Source organism: Heterodontus francisci, chromosome 44 (assembly GCF_036365525.1).
Source record: "Heterodontus francisci isolate sHetFra1 chromosome 44, sHetFra1.hap1, whole genome shotgun sequence".
NCBI lineage: Eukaryota > Metazoa > Chordata > Chondrichthyes > Heterodontiformes > Heterodontidae > Heterodontus > Heterodontus francisci.
The window spans coordinates 21111472-21129392 of record NC_090414.1 but is presented as its reverse complement, the minus strand read 5'-3'; the positions used below and the strand labels follow the sequence as shown (position 1 = coordinate 21129392).

The 17921-nt window shown below is 52.2% G+C and overlaps 3 protein-coding genes across 6 annotated transcripts in view; 2 read left to right on the top strand and 1 right to left on the bottom strand.

Moving 5' to 3' along the window:
* Nucleotides 1-1086: 1086 nt before the first annotated feature.
* LOC137356000 (avidin-like) lies at nucleotides 1087-10288 on the top strand. Its single transcript, XM_068021700.1, has 4 exons — nucleotides 1087-1158; nucleotides 2906-3092; nucleotides 3299-3422; nucleotides 10188-10288. Exons 1-4 carry the CDS (start codon nucleotides 1087-1089, stop codon nucleotides 10285-10287), a joined length of 483 nt encoding a protein of 160 aa, XP_067877801.1. The 3' UTR covers nucleotide 10288.
* c44h11orf68 (chromosome 44 C11orf68 homolog) overlaps nucleotides 10281-17921 on the bottom strand; it is a 23186-nt gene continuing 15545 nt past the window's right edge. Inside the window, exon 4 of one of the 3 annotated variants that reach the window (XM_068021724.1) lies at nucleotides 10281-10313. In XM_068021724.1, coding sequence (XP_067877825.1) covers nucleotides 10296-10313 — 18 coding nt within the window. In that variant the 3' untranslated portion in view covers nucleotides 10281-10295. Of the gene's footprint in view, nucleotides 10314-10496; nucleotides 11618-17921 lie in introns of those variants that run through there. The other 2 variants (XM_068021725.1, XM_068021722.1) reach the window with 2 other exon arrangements.
* Nucleotides 16560-17921, top strand: part of LOC137356019 (putative transcription factor p65 homolog) — a 12149-nt gene continuing 10787 nt past the window's right edge. Inside the window, exon 1 of one of the 2 annotated variants that reach the window (XM_068021720.1) lies at nucleotides 16560-16695. In XM_068021720.1, the coding sequence (XP_067877821.1) occupies nucleotides 16689-16695 (7 nt within the window). In that variant the 5' untranslated portion in view covers nucleotides 16560-16688. Of the gene's footprint in view, nucleotides 16696-17036; nucleotides 17090-17921 lie in introns of those variants that run through there. The other variant, XM_068021721.1, reaches the window with a different exon arrangement.

Below are 17921 nucleotides of genomic sequence, written 5' to 3'. Positions count from 1 at the left end.
TTTTTTTCTTGTTTCATCATATTCTTTATCTCCCTCGTCACCCAAGGAGCCCTGCTTTTGGTTCCCCTTCCCTTTCGTCCTTGTTGAAATGTACCGAGCCTGTACCCGCAGCATCTCTTCCTGGAAGGTCACCCATTTTTCCGAGACAGCTTTTCCTGTTGGTCTTTGGTTCCATTTTATCCTGACTAGATCCCTTCTCATCACGTTGAAATGAGCCCTTTTCCAATCTAGACCATCCACCTTGTATCGTTCCCTGCTTTTCTGCATTACGAGTCTAGATGTTATGATCGCTCTTGCCCAAGTGCTTCCCCCCACAGACACTTGGTCCAATTCTCCCACCTCATTCCAGCAACGCCTCCTTTCTACTTGGGACCGAGGACATACCGATCAATGAAATTCTCCTGAACGCATCTCACACACACACACACACACACTCTTCGCAGGCCTATAAAATAGACCCAGTAGGGTGAGAAGTTCTCCCCGGTGTCCTGGGGCCGGTATTCATCTCTCAACCGGCATCAATAAAAGCCGGTTAAGCTTGGTCCCATTGCTGTGCTTGTGGGATCTTGCTGTGCGCGCGAAGTGGCTGCACACACACACAAAAAAAAAGAATCGCTGACGATATAAGCGCTGCGGGATGGGAAAGGCGCTATCTAAATGAAAATCCTAGCTGCAGCTGGACGGCTGTGAGATATTTTGCCCTGGGTTCAATGTCTCATTATCCGGTAACCTGGGGGTGAAAGATGCTGGGGTGTGATAGTCATGGAGGGACAGAATGAGACAGGGGAATACCTGGGAATGGGCTACAAGAGGAGACTTCCCCCCCCCCCCCCCCAACCCCACCACCCTTTTCCTTACTGACAGCTTATTCTGCACACAGCATGTGCACTGTATGGGTTCAGTTACAGCTCAGATAGGCTGATCCCCCGTCAGTTATTCCTGTGTCACTTTACTTGCTCCTCTTTCAAGTGTTGCGCTTGTTCAACTGTTAGACAACATGACCTCACAGCCACCCTCGCCGACGGGTCGGGACTGTTTGGCTGCAGCCGCCCCTCGGTAACAGACGGACTGAGAGAGGGCAGCAGCATGCAGGGCAAGATTGTGTACCTGGCGCTCACGCTTTCCTTGTGTGTCTTCAGCACCTCCTGTGAAGAAATGGTAAGTCAGTAGACCGTCTGGAGAATGGGTTCCTGCAGGAAAGTTGGGGGGGGGGGGGGGGGGGGGTACGCCGGTCAGAATCGGTCAGAGTAATCGCCTGGGTTGGGGAGAGAGGGTAGGTGGGGTGGGTGGGGGTAGAATCAGTCAGGGTTCCTGCTCCTGATCACTGTCCAGTGACCCCTGGGTTAGAGAGAGAGGAGAATCAGTCAGGGTTCCTGCTCCTGATCACTGTCCAGTGACCCCTGGGTTAGAGAGAGGGGGGGAGAATCAGTCAGGGTTCCTGCTCCTGATCACTGTCCAGTGACCCCTGGGTTAGAGAGGGGGAGAATCAGCCAGGGTTCCTGCTCCTGATCACTGTCCAGTGACCCCTGGGTTTGAGAGAGGGGGGAGAATCAGCCAGGGTTCCTGCTCCTGATCACTGTCCAGTGACCCCTGGGTTAGAGAGGGGGAGAATCAGTCAGGGTTCCTGCTCCTGATCACTGTCCAGTGACCCCTGGGTTAGAGAGAGGGGGGAGAATCAGTCAGGGTTCCTGCTCCTGATCACTGTCCAGTAACCCCTGGGTTAGAGAGAGGGGGGAGAATCAGTCAGGGTTCCTGCTCCTGATCACTGTCCAGTGACCCTGGGTTAGAGAGAGAGGAGAATCAGTCAGGGTTCCTGCTCCTGATCACTGTCCAGTGACCCTGGGTTAGAGAGAGAGGAGAATCAGTCAGGGTTCCTGCTCCTGATCACTGTCCAGTGACCCCTGGGTTAGAGAGAGGGGGGAGAATCAGTCAGGGTTCCTGCTCCTGATCACTGTCCAGTGACCCTGGGTTAGAGAGAGGGGGGAGAATCAGTCAGGGTTCCTGCTCCTGATCACTGTCCAGTGACCCTGGGTTAGAGAGAGGGGGGAGAATCAGTCAGGGTTCCTGCTCCTGATCACTGTCCAGTGACCCCTGGGTTAGAGATTTCCCAACACAGAGAGCCTCAAGCAAGGTACCCGGGGTAAGGAAAAGGAGGAACGTTTATGTTTGTTGCTTGTTCACTGCAGTCTCCTTCGGTCTGCCCCTGACAATTACAGCCCTGCATTTTCCATCCAGGAGCACTGGATGATGAGGGGTCAAGCCTGAGGTAAAGTATGTGGCGAAGAGTCAGTTGAGAGAGGGCACCTCTGCCAGTGCTGCACTCCGTCAGTAGAGATGTATAAGGGCATTTCTGTAGTGCCTTTCACATTCTCAAAACATTCCAAAGCGCTTTACAGGCAATGAAGTACCTTCTGAGGTGTGCTCACTGTTGCAATGTAGCAAACCTGGCAGCCAATTTTGCGCACAGCAGGATCCCATACACAGCACTGTGGCAATGGCCAGATCATCTGCTTTTTTTGTTTAGCCATGTTGGTTGAGGGATAAATATTGACCCAGGACACCGGGCAGACCTCCCCTCCCTCTGAGTCAGATATGGGTTTAAGCCCCACTCCCGAGACCTGTGTCCCCGGTGTCCCGGGGCCAATATTTACCCCTCAACCAACATCACTAACAGACGACCTGGGTCATTATCACATTGCTGTTTGCGGGATCTTGCTGCGCGCAAATTGGTCACCGCGTTTCCTGTAACAGTGACGGCACTTCGTAAAAGGTACGTTGTGGCTGTGAAGCACTTTGGCATGTCCTGAGGCCCTGAAAGGCGCTATAGAAACGCAAGTTTCTTTATCTATCAATGAAATAGATGTAGAGTCAATGATGTTTAATAAATGCCTTACCTTCCCGGCAGGCACTGCCACTGACTGGCTGTTGGATAAGTGAACTCGGGTCAAGCCTGAACATCGTAGTGCGTGACTCTGGGCTCATAAGTGGCTCTTACATGTTGAAGACTGGACGCAGTGCAAGAGGGGTTGTAACTGGATATCAGCAGAACCTCAGCCAACCAACGTTTGGGTTTATAGTGAGGTGGATCACAGGTAACCCATAGTATTTATTGAGCTGTATGATGCTCTGGGCAGCCACGTATATGACTAGGTCTAACGAAGGTTCTGTCCAAGTTTCACATAACCTCCCTGCTTTCGATTCTATCCCTCCAGAAACAAACCCTAGTGTTTGGTTTTCTCTGTTTAAACCGACAATGACACATACCCTAATGACTGTTTTGTATTTCCTTCGCCCACAGACCCAGGGTGTGTCACAGCTTGGACCGGACAGCACTTTAAGATAAAAAATAGAGAGGTCTTGAAAACCATGTGGTTACACCGGCGAAGTGCGTCGAACCCAGAGGATAACTGGGGAGCTACCGGGTAATTAAAGCATCTCTTGTGTAGATAGGATTGTAAATCCTGCCCACAGGTACTTACTTACAAGCAATGTGAGTGGATGTTAGTCTTTATCTCAAGGGAGGCGGGAATACCAAGGGGTGGAAGTGATGCTTCAGAGCCTCATCATCTCAAGGAACCGTTATTTAACCCCGTGCTGTACCTGTCCTGGGAGTGTTTGATGTGGACAGTGTAGAGGGAGCTTTACTCTGTATCTAACCCCCGTTTTTTTTTTAGGTGGCCTTGAAACCCCAGGCCCCTTTTATATATTTTATGTCGAGGGGGCCTTTATTCCTCAGGCCCCCTTTATATACACACCTATATTTTTAAAATAACTTTATTAAAAACAGAAATAAACAAAAACTCAAATTAAAATGCCATTCTCGGTGTCGACAATGCACTCCAGTCCCTGCGGTGCCCACCAGTCGCGGAAGGCCTCAAGCGTACCGGCGGACACCGCGTGCTCCTTCTCCAGGGACACCCGGGCGCGAACGTAACCGCGGAAGAGGGGCAGGCAATCGGGGAGGACGGAACCCCCGACGGCCCGCAGCCTGGACCTGTGAATCGCCACCTTGGCCAGGCCCAGGAGCAGACCGACGAGGAGATCCTCCTCCCGGCCCGAGCCCCTCCGCACCGGGTGCCCAAAGATCAGGAGCGTGGGACTGAAGTGCAGCCAGAATTTGAGGAGCAGCCCCTTCAGATACTCAAAGAGGGGCTGCAACCTCGCACACTCCATGTAAACGTGGAACACGGACTCGTCCAGGCTGCAGAAAGTACAGGAGGCCTGGGAGTCCGTGAACCTACTTAAAAGCCTATTGCACGGGACTGCTCTGTGCAGCACCCTCCACCCCAGGTCCCCGATGTAAAGGGGGAAGACTCCCGCGTAGAGAGACCTCCATCGGGGTTTCCCCTCGCCGTCAGATGGCAACGCGGACCGCCAGGGCGTGTCCGGCCGGCTGACGAGGGCGAGGAAGTGGAGAGTGTGCAGGAGCAACCCGTACAGGAAACCCCTCCGCGCCGATTGGAATGGCACGGAGGGCATTTCCGAGAGGCGGCTCGGGTTGTGCGGGACCGGCTCCCGAGGAGGGTTTCGGGGCCTGGGTCCGATGAGCAGTTCCGGCCGAGCGGGGGTCAGCTCGGCCGGGATCGCTCCGCACTCCCGAGCCCCCTCGCCACCCGCAGTGAGGGGCGTCCCGGGGGTTTCGGCTACTCCTCCACCCGCCGGACCGTCCCCGGAGTCGGTCGCCCGGACAGCCGAGGCGCTCTCCTCCGCCGGCGGGGGAGCGCCCTGACTGGAGGCGACCATGTTCCAGACTCGGAAAAGATCCCGGTAAAAGACAGGCAACTCCCTCAGAGAGGCGCGGCTAACGGACTCCACCGGGAGCTGCGTGTCGTCTTGAAGGCAGTGACACTGGCGGAAAAAATACGTCGCCAGCGCACACCATCTGGGAGGACGCTCGACGTACAGGTATCTCTGCAGGGTCCGAAGGCGGAGAGTCGCAGCCTGGGTGCGGACGCACACCAGCGACTGACCGCCCTCCTCGATCGGGAGACTCAGGACCGCGGCAGAGACCCAGTGTTTCCTCTTGCCCCAGCAGAAACCGACGAGTTTCTTCTGGATCTTGGTGGCAAATACAGGGGGCGGGGCCAAAGTGACCAACCGGTACCACAGCATGGAGGCCACCAGTTGGTTTATGACCAGCGCTCGGCCCCTGTAGGAAAGCACTCGGAGCAGTCCTGTCCAGCGCCCCAGCCGAGCGGTGACTTTCGCCTCCAACTCCTGCCAGTTTGCCGGCCAGGCTTCCTCAGCGGGGCTAAGGTGGACTCCCAGATAGAGGAGGTGCGTGGTGCTCCACGCAAAAGGTGTCATCTCCTCCGGCAGGGAGTCCACCCGCCACTGACCAACCAGGAGTCCGGAACATTTCTCTCAATTGATCCTCGCGGAGGACGCGGCAGAAAAGGTCTGCTGGCAGTCGCGCATCCTCCGCAAGTCAACGGGATCTGTGATTGCGAGGAGCACGTCGTCGGCGTAAGCCGAGAGGACGACCCGCATGGCCGGCTCGCGCAGAGTCAATCCCGTCAACCTCCTGCGAAGCAGGCACAGGAAGGGCTCCACGCAGATGGTATACAATTGGCCGGACATGGGGCACCCCTGACGCACTCCTCTCCCAAATCGAAGGGGCGCCGTCAAGGACCCGTTAACTTTGACTAGACACTCTGCGGCGGCAAAGATCTTATAATCCGTGCTGAGGAGGGAGACCGGACGCCAGTTTTTAAGCAGGCGGAGGTCGCCCCTCTTCGGCAGCAGGACGATAACCGCCCTGCGCCACGAGAGGGGCATCTCCCCGGTCGCCAGGCTTTCCCCCAGGACCCGCGCGTAATCGTCCCCCAGGACGTCCCAGAACGCCCTGAGGAACTCCACGGTCAACCCATCCAGCCCCGGGGATTTGCCCCTCGAGAGCTGGTGGAGGGCGCCAGTCAGCTCCAAACAACGTGAGCGGAGCCTCCAATCCTTCGGCGCCCTCCGGGCTGACCTGCGGCAGGTCCTCCCACAAAACTCTGCGCGCATCCTCGCCGGACGGATCCGGAGGGAACAACGCACTGTAATAAGTACGTACCAGGAGGCCCATTCCCTCCGGATCCGTGATGGAGGATCCGTCGTCGGCCAGCAGCTCGACGAGCTGCTTACGGACCCCCCGCCATTTTTCCAGCGAGTAGAAGAAGGGTGAGGCACGGTCCAAATCTTCCAGGATCTGGATCCGCGACCTCACGTACGCGCCTCGGGACCCTAAGAGCTGCAGGTCTCTCAGCGCGCCCTTTTCTCTTTGTAGGCCTGCCACAGGGCCGGGTCCGCGACGGCATGACCGAGGCGGGACTCCAAGTCGAGCACCTCCCTCTCAAGGCGCCCGATCTCGGCTTCTCGCCTCTTGGTCGACCCCTTCGCGTACTCCTGACAGAAGACGCGGATGTGAGTCTTGCCCACATCCCACCATAGCCTCAAGGAGGGGAAGCCCCCCTGCTCCCTTCTCCAGTCGGCCCAGAATCGACAGAACGAGTCCCGAAATCGCTCGTCCTCCAGCAGCCGTTTGTTAAAGTGCCAGTACGCGGACCCCGCCCGCGTGCGGAGCGGAGTGAACTCCGCCCACACCAAGCGGTGGTCCGAGCACGGCACCAGCCGCATGGAGGCCGCCGAGATGCGGGAGGCGTACGCATGCGAAATGTAGAGGCGGTCGATTCGCGACCCTCCTCCTCCAGACCTCCATGTGAAGGCGCTGGAGTCGGGATGGAGATTCCGCCAGACGTCCACCAAGTTAAGGGAGCTGATCAGTCCCCTCAACTTCTCCACCGACGCTTGGCCGCGCTGGGGACCGGAGCGATCCCCCACCTCGAGGGTGCAGTTAAAATCCCCCCCGAGGATGATGCACTCGCCGCTATCGATGGAGCTCAAGAGAGCGGACACTTCTTCAAAGAAGCGCGCTTGCAACGCGCCAGGTCTGGGTGCGTACACGTTCACAAAGTGGAGTGGCACGCTACCCAGGCGAACGGCGAGGTGGAGCAAGCGGCCCGGCACTAGCTCCTTGACCCCCAAGATCTCCGGCTGAAAAGTCGGGGCCAACAAGATAGCCACCCCACTATAAATAGGGGTGAGGTGACTCATGTAGACCCCACCCTGCCACTCCAGGAGCCAGGTGGCTTCGTCTCCCGGAACGGTGTGGGTTTCCTGCAGAAAGCTCACCGCGTATCTCCCTTCCCTGAGGACTGAGAGATTGTGAAATCTGCGGTGAGACCCCCTGCTGCCGTTGGTGTTGAGGCTGGCTATGGTTATCTTCATGTCAAAGGTACTTAAAACCCGTCACCAACAGCTCACTGTGAGGAGGGAGTGGACGTGCACCTGGCCTTCCACTCCCCCAGCAACCCATTGAGGAACACATTAAAACGGCGCCTCTCAACCAGTTTCACGCCCGTGCGCTTGCCCGCTATCTTAAGGGCGGCACGGACGGACTGGATGATCAGCGCCAGATTCGACCAACGGTCGAGGGCCAGCTGAACTTTATTGCGGCAGCCCCTGCAAACCGCGAGGAAATCCTGGAGTTCCGCCGTGGGGATGAGAGGAGATTCGGTGGGAGGCATGAGGGACTCCACCATCTCACTGGCGATGGAATCAAGATCATCCTCCGTGCCCCCCACTGAATCCCCATCCTCCTCCGGGTCGTCACCGCCAGCGGCCGACACTCCCACCGCACGCTGTGGGGCGAACGTCCCGGCCGCGCCAGCTGGTCCCGCCTCCGTCACGATCCCACCCCCAGGATCGATGGCGGAGGAGTCCTCTCTGGGTTCTATTGTGAAACTGGAGCCTGTAGGCACCAGCGGCTCAGGACCCCCCTCCACCTCCGTCCCCAGGGCAATGAGTGGTCCAGGGGAGACAGAAGTTCCCGACTCCGGGAAACCAGCCGGAGCCGAGATTGGAGGCGGAGGGAGGAGGCTATCTCCCGCTCCGCCAGCACCCACAGGCCCAGCAGATGGGGCAGCATTCTCAGCTATAACCGGGTCGGGTGTCTCCTGGTTGGTGGTGGACTCCGGCTGGGAGGGCCGACCCTCTGAGGCCTCGCCCTCCCCTCTACTCAGGGCACCCAACCCAGTGGCAGTGGCAGAATGGGCGGCGTCCCCAGGCTCCCCACCACAAGCAGGGCCCCACTTACTCCTTCAGGAGGGGCCTCAAGTACCGGGGCCTTCCCCTCCCCTCCATCCTGAGGAATAGGGTGCTCCTGCCCGGACTTTGCAGCCTTGGTGGTGGCGGTAGGGGAAACCTGGGGACCCGAAACAGGAGACAGCTCCCCTCCAACAGATGGGCCCTGCGCCTCAGGGTCCCTCATTACCTCTGTGGAGGGGTGCCTTCTCCTCTTTTTCCCAGTTGTGTGCGGAGGCTCAGAGACCTCCATATCATCAGAGACCTCCACCTCCACACTCTCCTTTTTTTTATTCACCCTGGGCCTGAGCCCAGCCCTGGGGCAAGTTGACTTCCCGAGATCGGGCCTTGGGCTGAGCTCAGGCTCGGGTAGTGTCACGGTGTCCAGGGGACGCGCCTCTCGATGTTTATTTCTCCTCTGCGCCTTCCTTCCACTTGGACGGTCACCCCCCTCCCTGCTGGAGGCCGTGAAAACCACAGCCTCCAGTACCGACTGAATGGTATCTGGTGGAGGTGTAGTGGGGGTGGGAGGAGGTGCAGTGTCGCCACCCTGGGCCACCGAGTTGGAGTTGGCAGCCGGGAGGTTGGGGCAGTTCTTACGAACATGCCCCACCCCCTTACAGACATGGCACCGCACCCCGTCCAATGTCCAGAAGACGAGGTAGGCCGTCCCCTGGAATTCTACATTAAAGTGGCCCTCTGTAACCTCCTCCCGCGCCAGCTGCATGAATAACTGGCGGCGGAAGGAGTACACGTGTCGGAGGCTGTTCTCCCGAAGACCGAGCGGGACTGGGGTGAGCCCCGTCTTTACCTCCCCCAGATGGTGCAGGTGGGGAAGGAGGAGCTCACCAGGAATGAAGGGCGGGACATTGGATAGAATGAGCCTTTGCGCAGTGGCCTCCAGGGGGTCCACTGGCAGAAAGGTCCCGCCCACGGTGAGCCCCTTGCTCAGAGCCAGGGACACCGCCCGCTCGGTCTTCAGGAATAACACTGCCTTCCCGTACATTTTAGAGGCTGCAACAATGGCTGAAGGGCCGACAGCCTCGGCCATTGCTTTCACGCACGCCTCGATAGTCATGTTTGGGTGGACGTAGCTCTTGACTCCATGCTTCGATGTTAATAAAGCAAACGGTGACGGGGCAACAGGTGCAGCTGCAGCAGCCGCAGCAGCATATAAACGGGAAGGCCCCGCCACCGGCGAAGAGGGGCTTGCCATGGGGTCGCAGAGCTACGCCCACCCCCAAAAAACAAAGCACACGACAGTTTTCTTTAACACAAACAATATGATGGGGGAGGTGGGGATGGGAGTAGAGGAGGATAGGGTTGAAAAGGACAAGGAGAGGAGAGGATAGGTGGCCGAGTGATGGAAGAGAGAGAACAGCTGCGAGGATGTTACACTTCAATTGGTGGTTGGAGCACCTTCCTGCAGAGTCTACAATTCAATCTTCCAGTTAGGGGAGTGCTCTTCGCCCGGGTCGGCTCGAGCCGCCCGGTTCTCTCCCTTTTCTGTTGTTGTATAAATATAGTCTTCAGCCAGGCAGCTCCAGCTGTCCCGAGCCACACAGTTGGGGGTGGGGAGGGAGCCCCTTTTGTGCAGGATGGCAGATAAACACAAGACCAAATACAAGGGCTCCCTATAGAATTTGGCAGCCCCACCCCTGGATCTTCCGGTGCCTCCTCCCTCCCCCAACAGTCCAAACAACCAACAGTTCTCTGGTGCTCCAACACCCACCTCTCCAAAATGACTTGCAGGTCTTCTTAATCCTTGAAAAAGTGCAACAGTTCCACAGTAAATGCAGCTGTCTCCACTCTATAGTCACCTCTTTGCAGTTATTCCACTCTCCTCTCTCCAATTGCTGCAGTCTCCACTCTGCAGTTGCTGCCCCTGATTGCTGGCAGGAAGTGCTCCAAATTGCCCAGCCAATCCCAGTGCTGTACCTGTCCTGGGGAGTGTTTGATGGGGACAGTGTCCCCATCAACTGCAAGTTGATGAAATAGTGCGAGCTAAATCTGCCTATTTCTATTTCGTGGTTACTGGACTCTTGTCTCTCTGTTTGATACAGGACTGGGAGTGACATGTTCCATCGTAGCCGCAGTGGATGTGGAGTCACCAATGGTGATTTGGAGCTTGAAGAAGCGTCACAGGGGACCTTGACTGAATGATCAGCGTATCAGCGAGATTTCAAATCCTGTAATCAATCACCCAATAATCTTAAATCATGATTTTATTAAAGGATAAAATTGTGCATTGCAATCCTGTGTCTGCGGAAGATTTCTGTCGTCTCTGAGTGTTGCTTCACACACGGCCTTAAAAAGGACAGAACAGGGTACTTTCTAAATGGTGAAAAGAAGATACAGTGAAGATCCAAAGAGACGGGGGGGGGGGGGGGGTGGTGTCGAGATACACAGATCATTAAGATGTCATGAACAGGTACAGAAGATAATTACAAAGGCTAATGGAATGCTGGCTTTTATATCTCGAGGACTAGACAAGGGAGTTGAAGTCAGGCTTCAGCTACACAAAGCCCTTGTTAGACCACACCTGGAGTGACTGGGAGCAGTTCTGGGCACCACACCTTAGCAAGGATATATTGGCCTTGGAGGGAGTGCAGTGTTGATTTACCAGAATGACTACGAGGAGAGATTACACAAACTAGGATTGTAGTGCCAGGAACTTAGAAGGTTAAGGGGAAATTTGATCAAAGTTTTCAAGATATTAAGGGAAGATATAAGACTGATAGAGAGAAACTGTTTTCGCTGGTTGGGGAGTTTAGGGCTAGAGGGAAGAGCCTATTAATTAGAGCCAGACCTTTCAGGAGTGAAATGAGGAAACACTTCTCCACACAAAGGGTGGGAGAAGTTTGGAACTCTCTTCCACAAATGGCAATTGATGCTGGATCAATTGTTAATTTTAAATCTGAGATTGATAGATTTGTATTAAACAAAGGCATATGAAGGGTTATGGGGCAAAGGTGGGTATATGGAGTTAGGTCACAGATCAGCCACAATCTCACTGAATGACAGAACAGGCTTGAGGGGCTGAATGGTCACTTCCCGTTCCTATATGTTTAGCATGACTTCCTTGTTTTGGTACTCAATGCCCCTATTAACAAAGCCAAGTAGCCCATATGCTTTCTTAACTTCCTTATCAACTTGTCCAAGTTCCCTCTGCTCTTGCACACCTTCAAAATAACATCATTTGGATTATACTAACTCTCCATGTTGTTTCTCCCAAAGTGCATCGCTACACACTTAACTGCATCTGCCACTTATCTGCCCATTTCACCAGTCTGTCTATGTCCTTCTGTTTACTATGTTGCCAAGTTTTGTATCATTTGCAAACTTCAAAATTGTACTGGCGGACCCCACTGCAAATTTCTTTCCAGTCAAAAAGACATCTGTTCGCCACTACTCTTTGCTTCCCATCCCTGAGCCAATTCAGGACAATTAAGGAGGGGCAACAAATGCTGGCCTTGCCAGTGACGCTCACATCCTGTGAAAGAATAAAAAATATACCCAAGTTATTAGCATGCCTTTAAAACTGTGTGCTTCTATTTTCCAAATAAGTCTGTTACGTGATATTTTATCAAGTGCCTTTTGAAAGTCCATATATATGACATCTACTGCACTACCTTCATCGACCCTCTCTGTTACTTCATCAAAAAGCTCAATCAGGTAGTCAGACATAATTTGTCTTCAACAAATCTGAGCTGGCTGTCCCTTATTAAAGTCATGCTTCTTCAGTGTCAGCTGTGGCTCAGTTGGTAGATTATAATGTTCTCGGTTCAATTCCCACTCCTGGGCATAAGCACAAAAATCAAGGCTAACACTTCAGTACAGTGCTGCACTGCCAGAGGTGCTGTCTTTCAGATAAGATATTAAACTGAGGCCCCAAATATTTGCTTGGGTGGTTGTAAAAGATCCCCTGGTACCATTTTGAAGAAAAGCAAAAGGAATTATCTCTGGTGTCCTGGGGCCAATATTTATCCCTCAACCAACGTCACAAAACTGGCAAAGAGAGTATATGAGAATAGAACGGCAGTCAACACAAAAGGGTAAACCAAAAATCTTCTACCAGCATCTAAATAGTAAGTGGGTAGCAAGAGGTGGAGTGATGCCTATTAGGGACAAAGAGGGTAATATATGGTTAGAAACACAGCAAGGCTAATATACTTAATGAGTATTTTGTATCAGTGTTCACCAAAGGAAGTGGAATCTGACACACTATCGATAGAAGGGGAGAGAGTAGAGGCAATGGATAGGGTAAAAATTGAGAAGGGGGAACTACTGGAAAGGCTGGCAATGCATCGGGTCGATAAGTCACCTGGTCCAGATGGTTTGCATCCCAGGTTGCTAAAGGAGGTGGGGATGGAGGTAGCAGAAGGGCTTGCCATAATCTTCCAGTCTTCCCTGGATATAGGGGTGGTGCCAGAGGATTGGAGAATGGCAAATATGACCCCTTTATTCAAGAAAGGGTGTAGGACCGTCCCAGTAACTACAGGTCACTTGGTTTAACATCAGTATTGGCTCAGGTTTTAGAAACAATAATCAGCGGGAAAAATCAATGAACACTTGGAGAGGTTCCAGTTAATTAAGGATATCCAGCACAGATTTATAAAAGGCAGATCATGCTTAACTAATCTAATTGATTTTTTTGATGATGGGAATGTGGATGCTGTTAATATGGATTTTAAGAAAGTGTTTGATAAAGTACCACATAAAAAGCTGGTGAACAAAATTGAGGCTCATGGAACTGGAGGGTCAGTGTCTAATTGGATAAGAAATTGGCTCGAGGACTAAAACGAGTCAGTGTAAATGGTTGTGTTTTCAGATTGGAGGGTGGTAGACAGTGGTAGTCCCCAAGGGTCAGTGTTGGGATTACTACATTTTTTATTGTTGCTTATATATGAATGACTTGCATCTTGGAATACAGAGTAGAATCACAAAATTTACCGATGACACCAAACTTGGATCTGTGGCAAACAGTGAGGATATGAACCACTTCCTACAGGACATAGATAGGCTAGCAGAATGGGGAGAGAGATGGAAGATGGAATTTAATACTGATAAGTGTGAGGTGATGTATAATGGTACAGTTCTAAAGAGTGTGCAGGAACAGAGGGACCTGGAGGTGCACGTACATGGATCTTTGAAGGTGGCAGGACATATTGAGAGACTGGTTAGTAAAGTATATGGGATCTTGGGCTTCATAAATAGAAGCATTGAGTACAAAAGCAGGGAAGTTATGCTGAAACTTTATAAAGCTACGTTAGGCCCGAATTGGAGTATTGCATCCAGTTCTGGTCACCACACTTCAGGAAGGATGTGAGGGTCCTTGAAAGGGTGCAGAGGAGATTTACCAGAATGGTTCCAGGGATGGAGGATTTTAGATACAAGGTTAGGTTGGAAAAGTTTGTTCTCCTCAGAATCAAGGAAATTGAGGGGAGATTTAACAGAGGTGTACAAGGTTATGACAGGCTTAAATGAGTCAGACAAGGAAAAACTGTGCCCACTAATTAATAGTACAAGGACTAGAGGATACAGATTGAAGGTTTTGGGAAAGAGATACAGGGGGAATATGAGGAAGAACTTTTTTTACACAGCAGGTGGTAATGACCTGGAACTCGCTGCCCACAAGTGTGGTGGAAGAGAAGACAATCACTGACTTCAAGAGGAAGTTGGTGGGTCACTTGAGGGAAATAAACTTGCAGCACTATGTGGATCGAGTCAGGGAGTGGGACTGACTGGAGAGCTCTATGGAGAGCCATCATAGACTCGATGGGCTGAATGGCCTCCTTCCGTGCAGTAAATTACTCTGACTCTATGACCCTGTGGGTGTGGAGCAAATATTTCAATATTTGTTAGTCAAATGGATTAATTCAGGACAGACAGCAGGGATTGTTTGAGGGAACAACAGTGTAGTGATAAAGGAAATGCAGTGGATGTTGTGTAGATGGATTGTCAAAGGTGTTTGATAAGGTGCTGGATAGGAGCCTTGTTGGTAAAATTAAATCTATGGACAAGTCTTTGTGATTAAGTTTGCAATAGATGCAACGCCTTAGGATTAATTGACCTCAAAGTGAAGATTCCCCTAGGAAGCAGTGATCATAATATGTTTGATTTTACATTCAGTTTGAGGGAGAGAAGAGTGGGTCCAGGGCTGGTATTTCAAACGTAAAACGCATGAAAGCAGAGCTTGCTAAAGAGCACTGGCAAATTAGGTGAAGGGATAGGTCAATAGAGATGCAGTGGCAGACAATTAAGAGGATATTTCAGAATACAGGGAATATCTGCATTCCAACAAGAAAGAAGAATTCCAAGGGGAAGACTCACTATCCGTGGTTTACTAAAAAAAAAGTTAAAGATAGTATCAAACTGAAAGAAAAAGCATATAATTGCGCAAAGGTGGATGGCAGGTCAGGTGATTGGACAGAATATAAAGAACAGCAAAGAATGACTAAAAGATTAATAAGGAGTGAAAAATTAGATTACGAGAGAAGGCTGGCGAGAAATATAAAAACATATAGTAAGAGTTTCCATAGATATTTAAAAACGAGAGTTAACAAAGTGGGGTGGCGCAGTGGTTAGCACCGCAGCCTCACAGCTCCAGGGACCCGGGTTCGATTCTGGGTACTGCCTGTGCGGAGTTTGCAAGTTCTCCATGTGACCGCGTGGGTTTTTGCCGGGTGCTCTGGTTTCCTCCCACAGCCAAAGACTTGCAGGTGATAGGTAAATTGGCCATTGTAAATTGCCCCTAGTGTAGGTAGGTGGTAGTGAATATGGAATTACTGTAGGGTTAGTATAAAATGGTTGGTTGTTGGTCTGCACAGACTCGGTGGGCCGAAGGGCCTGTTTCAGTGCTGTATCTCTATATATATAAAACCAGATGATTTGGCCGTTATCACATTGCTGTTTGTTGGATCTTGCTGTGCGCATACTGTGTTTCCTGTATTACAACAGTGACTACACTGCATTGACTTTGAAACATCTGGTGGTCGTGAAAGGTGCTACATAAATGAAAGTTTTTCTTTTTTTCAAGTGAGAATAAATTTTGTCCTTGACAATGGTCTCTCTACTAGTCACCCCACCACTTATATTGGCTATTAGACTGATTGGCCTGTAGTTACCAGGTTTTATTCCTCTCCCCTTTTAATACAGCATTTTTAACATAGTAAGTCACCCAAGGTGCATCACAGGAGCATATGAAACAAAATTTGACCCCTTGTATGTGAAGAGATATTAGGGACAGGTGACCAAAAGCTCGGTCAAAGAGGGTGGCTGTAAGGAGCGTCTTAAAGGAGGAGAGAGAGAGGTGGAGAGGTTTAGGGAGGGAACTCCAGAGCTTAGGGGCCCCCAGGCAGCTGAAGGCACGGCCGCCAATGGTGGAGCGATGGGAATCGGGGACGCGCAAGAGGTCAGAATTGGAGCAGCACAGAGGTCTCGGTGGGTTGTAGGAGGTTACAGAGATGGGGAGGGGGTGAGGAAGTCACGGTGGGATTTGAACACAAGGATGAGAATGTTAAAATGGAGGCATTGCTGTGCATAAGTCTTTGAAGGTGGCAGGACAGGTTGAGAGAGCAGTTAATAAAGCGTACAGTGTCCTGGGCTTCATTAATAGGAGTACAAGAGCCAGGAAGTTATGTTAAACTTGTATAGGACACTAGCACAGCCTCAGCTGGAGTATTGTGCAGTTCTGGGTGCCACACTTTCAGAAAGAGGGGATGCAGGAAAGATTCATGAGAATGGTTCCAGGGATGAGGAACTTGTTATGTGGATAGACCTGGAGAAGTTGGGACAGTTTTCCTTGGAGAGAAGGTTGAGAGAAGATTTGATAGAGGTGTTCAAAATCATGAGTGGGGTGGGGGAGGTTCTGTACAGGGCAGATAGGGAGAAACAGTTCCCATTGGGGTGGGGGAAGGACCGACAACAAGAGGGCACAGGTAACTGGCAAAAAGAAGCAATGGCGACATGGATGGGGGGGGGGGGGAAGCTTTTTCACGCAGCCAGTGTTTAGTATCTGCCTGAGAGAGTGTGGTGGAGGCAGTCGAGAGAGAGAGAATTGGGTTGCTATCTGAAAAGGAAGAACATGCAAGGTGGTGAGGGGGAGGGGAGAGAAGGCAGGGGAGTGGCACAGGGTAAATTGCTCTTTCCCAGAGCCAGAGCAGAGCCGAGGGGCCGAAGGGCCTCCTTCTGCGCTGTCAAGATTCTGTTGCGGGGCGGGCATGTGTCGAGATATATCTCTATATATGTTTATTATTATTTTTTTATGAATGAACCCGTCCCAGGGCTGCTGGAACGCGGGGCGCCGGATACATTGTTGCAGAACGTTGTTACATTGTGACGAGGGTTCCTTTACGGCGCTGACGTCAGGCGTCTGGGCATTTCCGTGTTTGTTTCAATAAATAATAGGAGAAATTGACGCGGGGTGTTTGCGACTTCTCTCCTCCTCCCCCCCCCCTTTTCCCTTCACCCTGCTGTAAAGCTGCAGATTCAGCGCCCTCACATCCCTTCCCTCTCTCCCTCCCTGGATACCTGGACCCCCCATCCCACCCTCCGGACCCCAAATGGAAGGTTAGTGTGTCTTCCAGCCTTTCAAATCACGCCCAGGCATTTCTACCCCCGCCATCAAATGACCAGTCTTCCTCCTCCTGGACTGTCTGCTGGCTCTTGTTACTTTCTGTCTGCAGATTCCCCCCGTCTCTTTCGTTTGTGTGTGTGTGTTTTTTTTTTAAAGAAAAAAAGAGAGCACTTTCTTTCCTGGTGTCTGTCATTTGCAGCAACCTGTCCCTCCTTGGGAGGTTTTGACTCTCTCGTTGTTCATTTGCTGCTAATTTTCCTCTGTCCTCCCCTCCTGGAGGCTCAGAGTAGGGCCCAAGTTTCTGTGCATCTGACTTCCCTTTTAAAGACTGCGTGCTCAGTCTCACGCTGCCTGTCTGTTTACAAGCGGGTCTGAAGCTCGATCAGGGTTTGTTTTTATATGTCTTATTTTTTTTTCTCGAAGGAGGGGGATTGTCTTGCGCGTTTTGATTTGGAAGGTGTGGGTGGGAGTGCGAGGGAACTGCACACAGCAGGATGTGAGGGGGAGGAGGCGGCCTGATTCACCAGCCTGTGGTTACCAGGGCACGGGGAAACATTTGTGAGCGCTGGGAGGGAAAGATGGAAACTGGGCCTTTGTGGATCAGTGGGTAAGCTCTCCTGCCTCGGAAGGCTGTGGGTTGGGGTCCCACTCCGGGGGGGGGGGGGGGGGGGCTTGAGCGCAGAGTCCGCGCCCTCGCTCCCGAGGGGGCGCGACACTGTCGGAGGTGCCCTCTTTCGGATGAGGCGTTAAACAGAGGCCCTGCCTGCCCCCTCGGGGGGGGGGGGGGGGGGGGGGTAGCAAGGAGGGAGCTTTACTCTAAGCCCATGGCCGCTATTGGAAGAAGAGCAGGGGATGGGGGGGGGGGGTGGGGGTTCTCCCCGGTGTCCTGGGGCCAATATTTATCCCTCAACCAACATCACTTTAAAAAAAAAATGATCTGGGTCATTATCACATTGCTGTTTGTGGGATCTTGCTGTGCGCAAAAATGGCTGTCGTGTTTCCTACATTTACAATAGTGACTACACTTCAAAATGTACTTCATTGTCTGTAAAGTGCTTTAGGATGTCCCGAAATTGTGGCTAGTGCTGTAGAAATGAAAGTCTTTAAGATTATAAGGTTATATGCAAGAGATTTAGGACAGAGGGTTGTGATGTGGAATGTAGTACTGGAGTTGGTGACTGAAATCGAAATCGGGGCAGTATTTAAGCAGAGGCTGGAT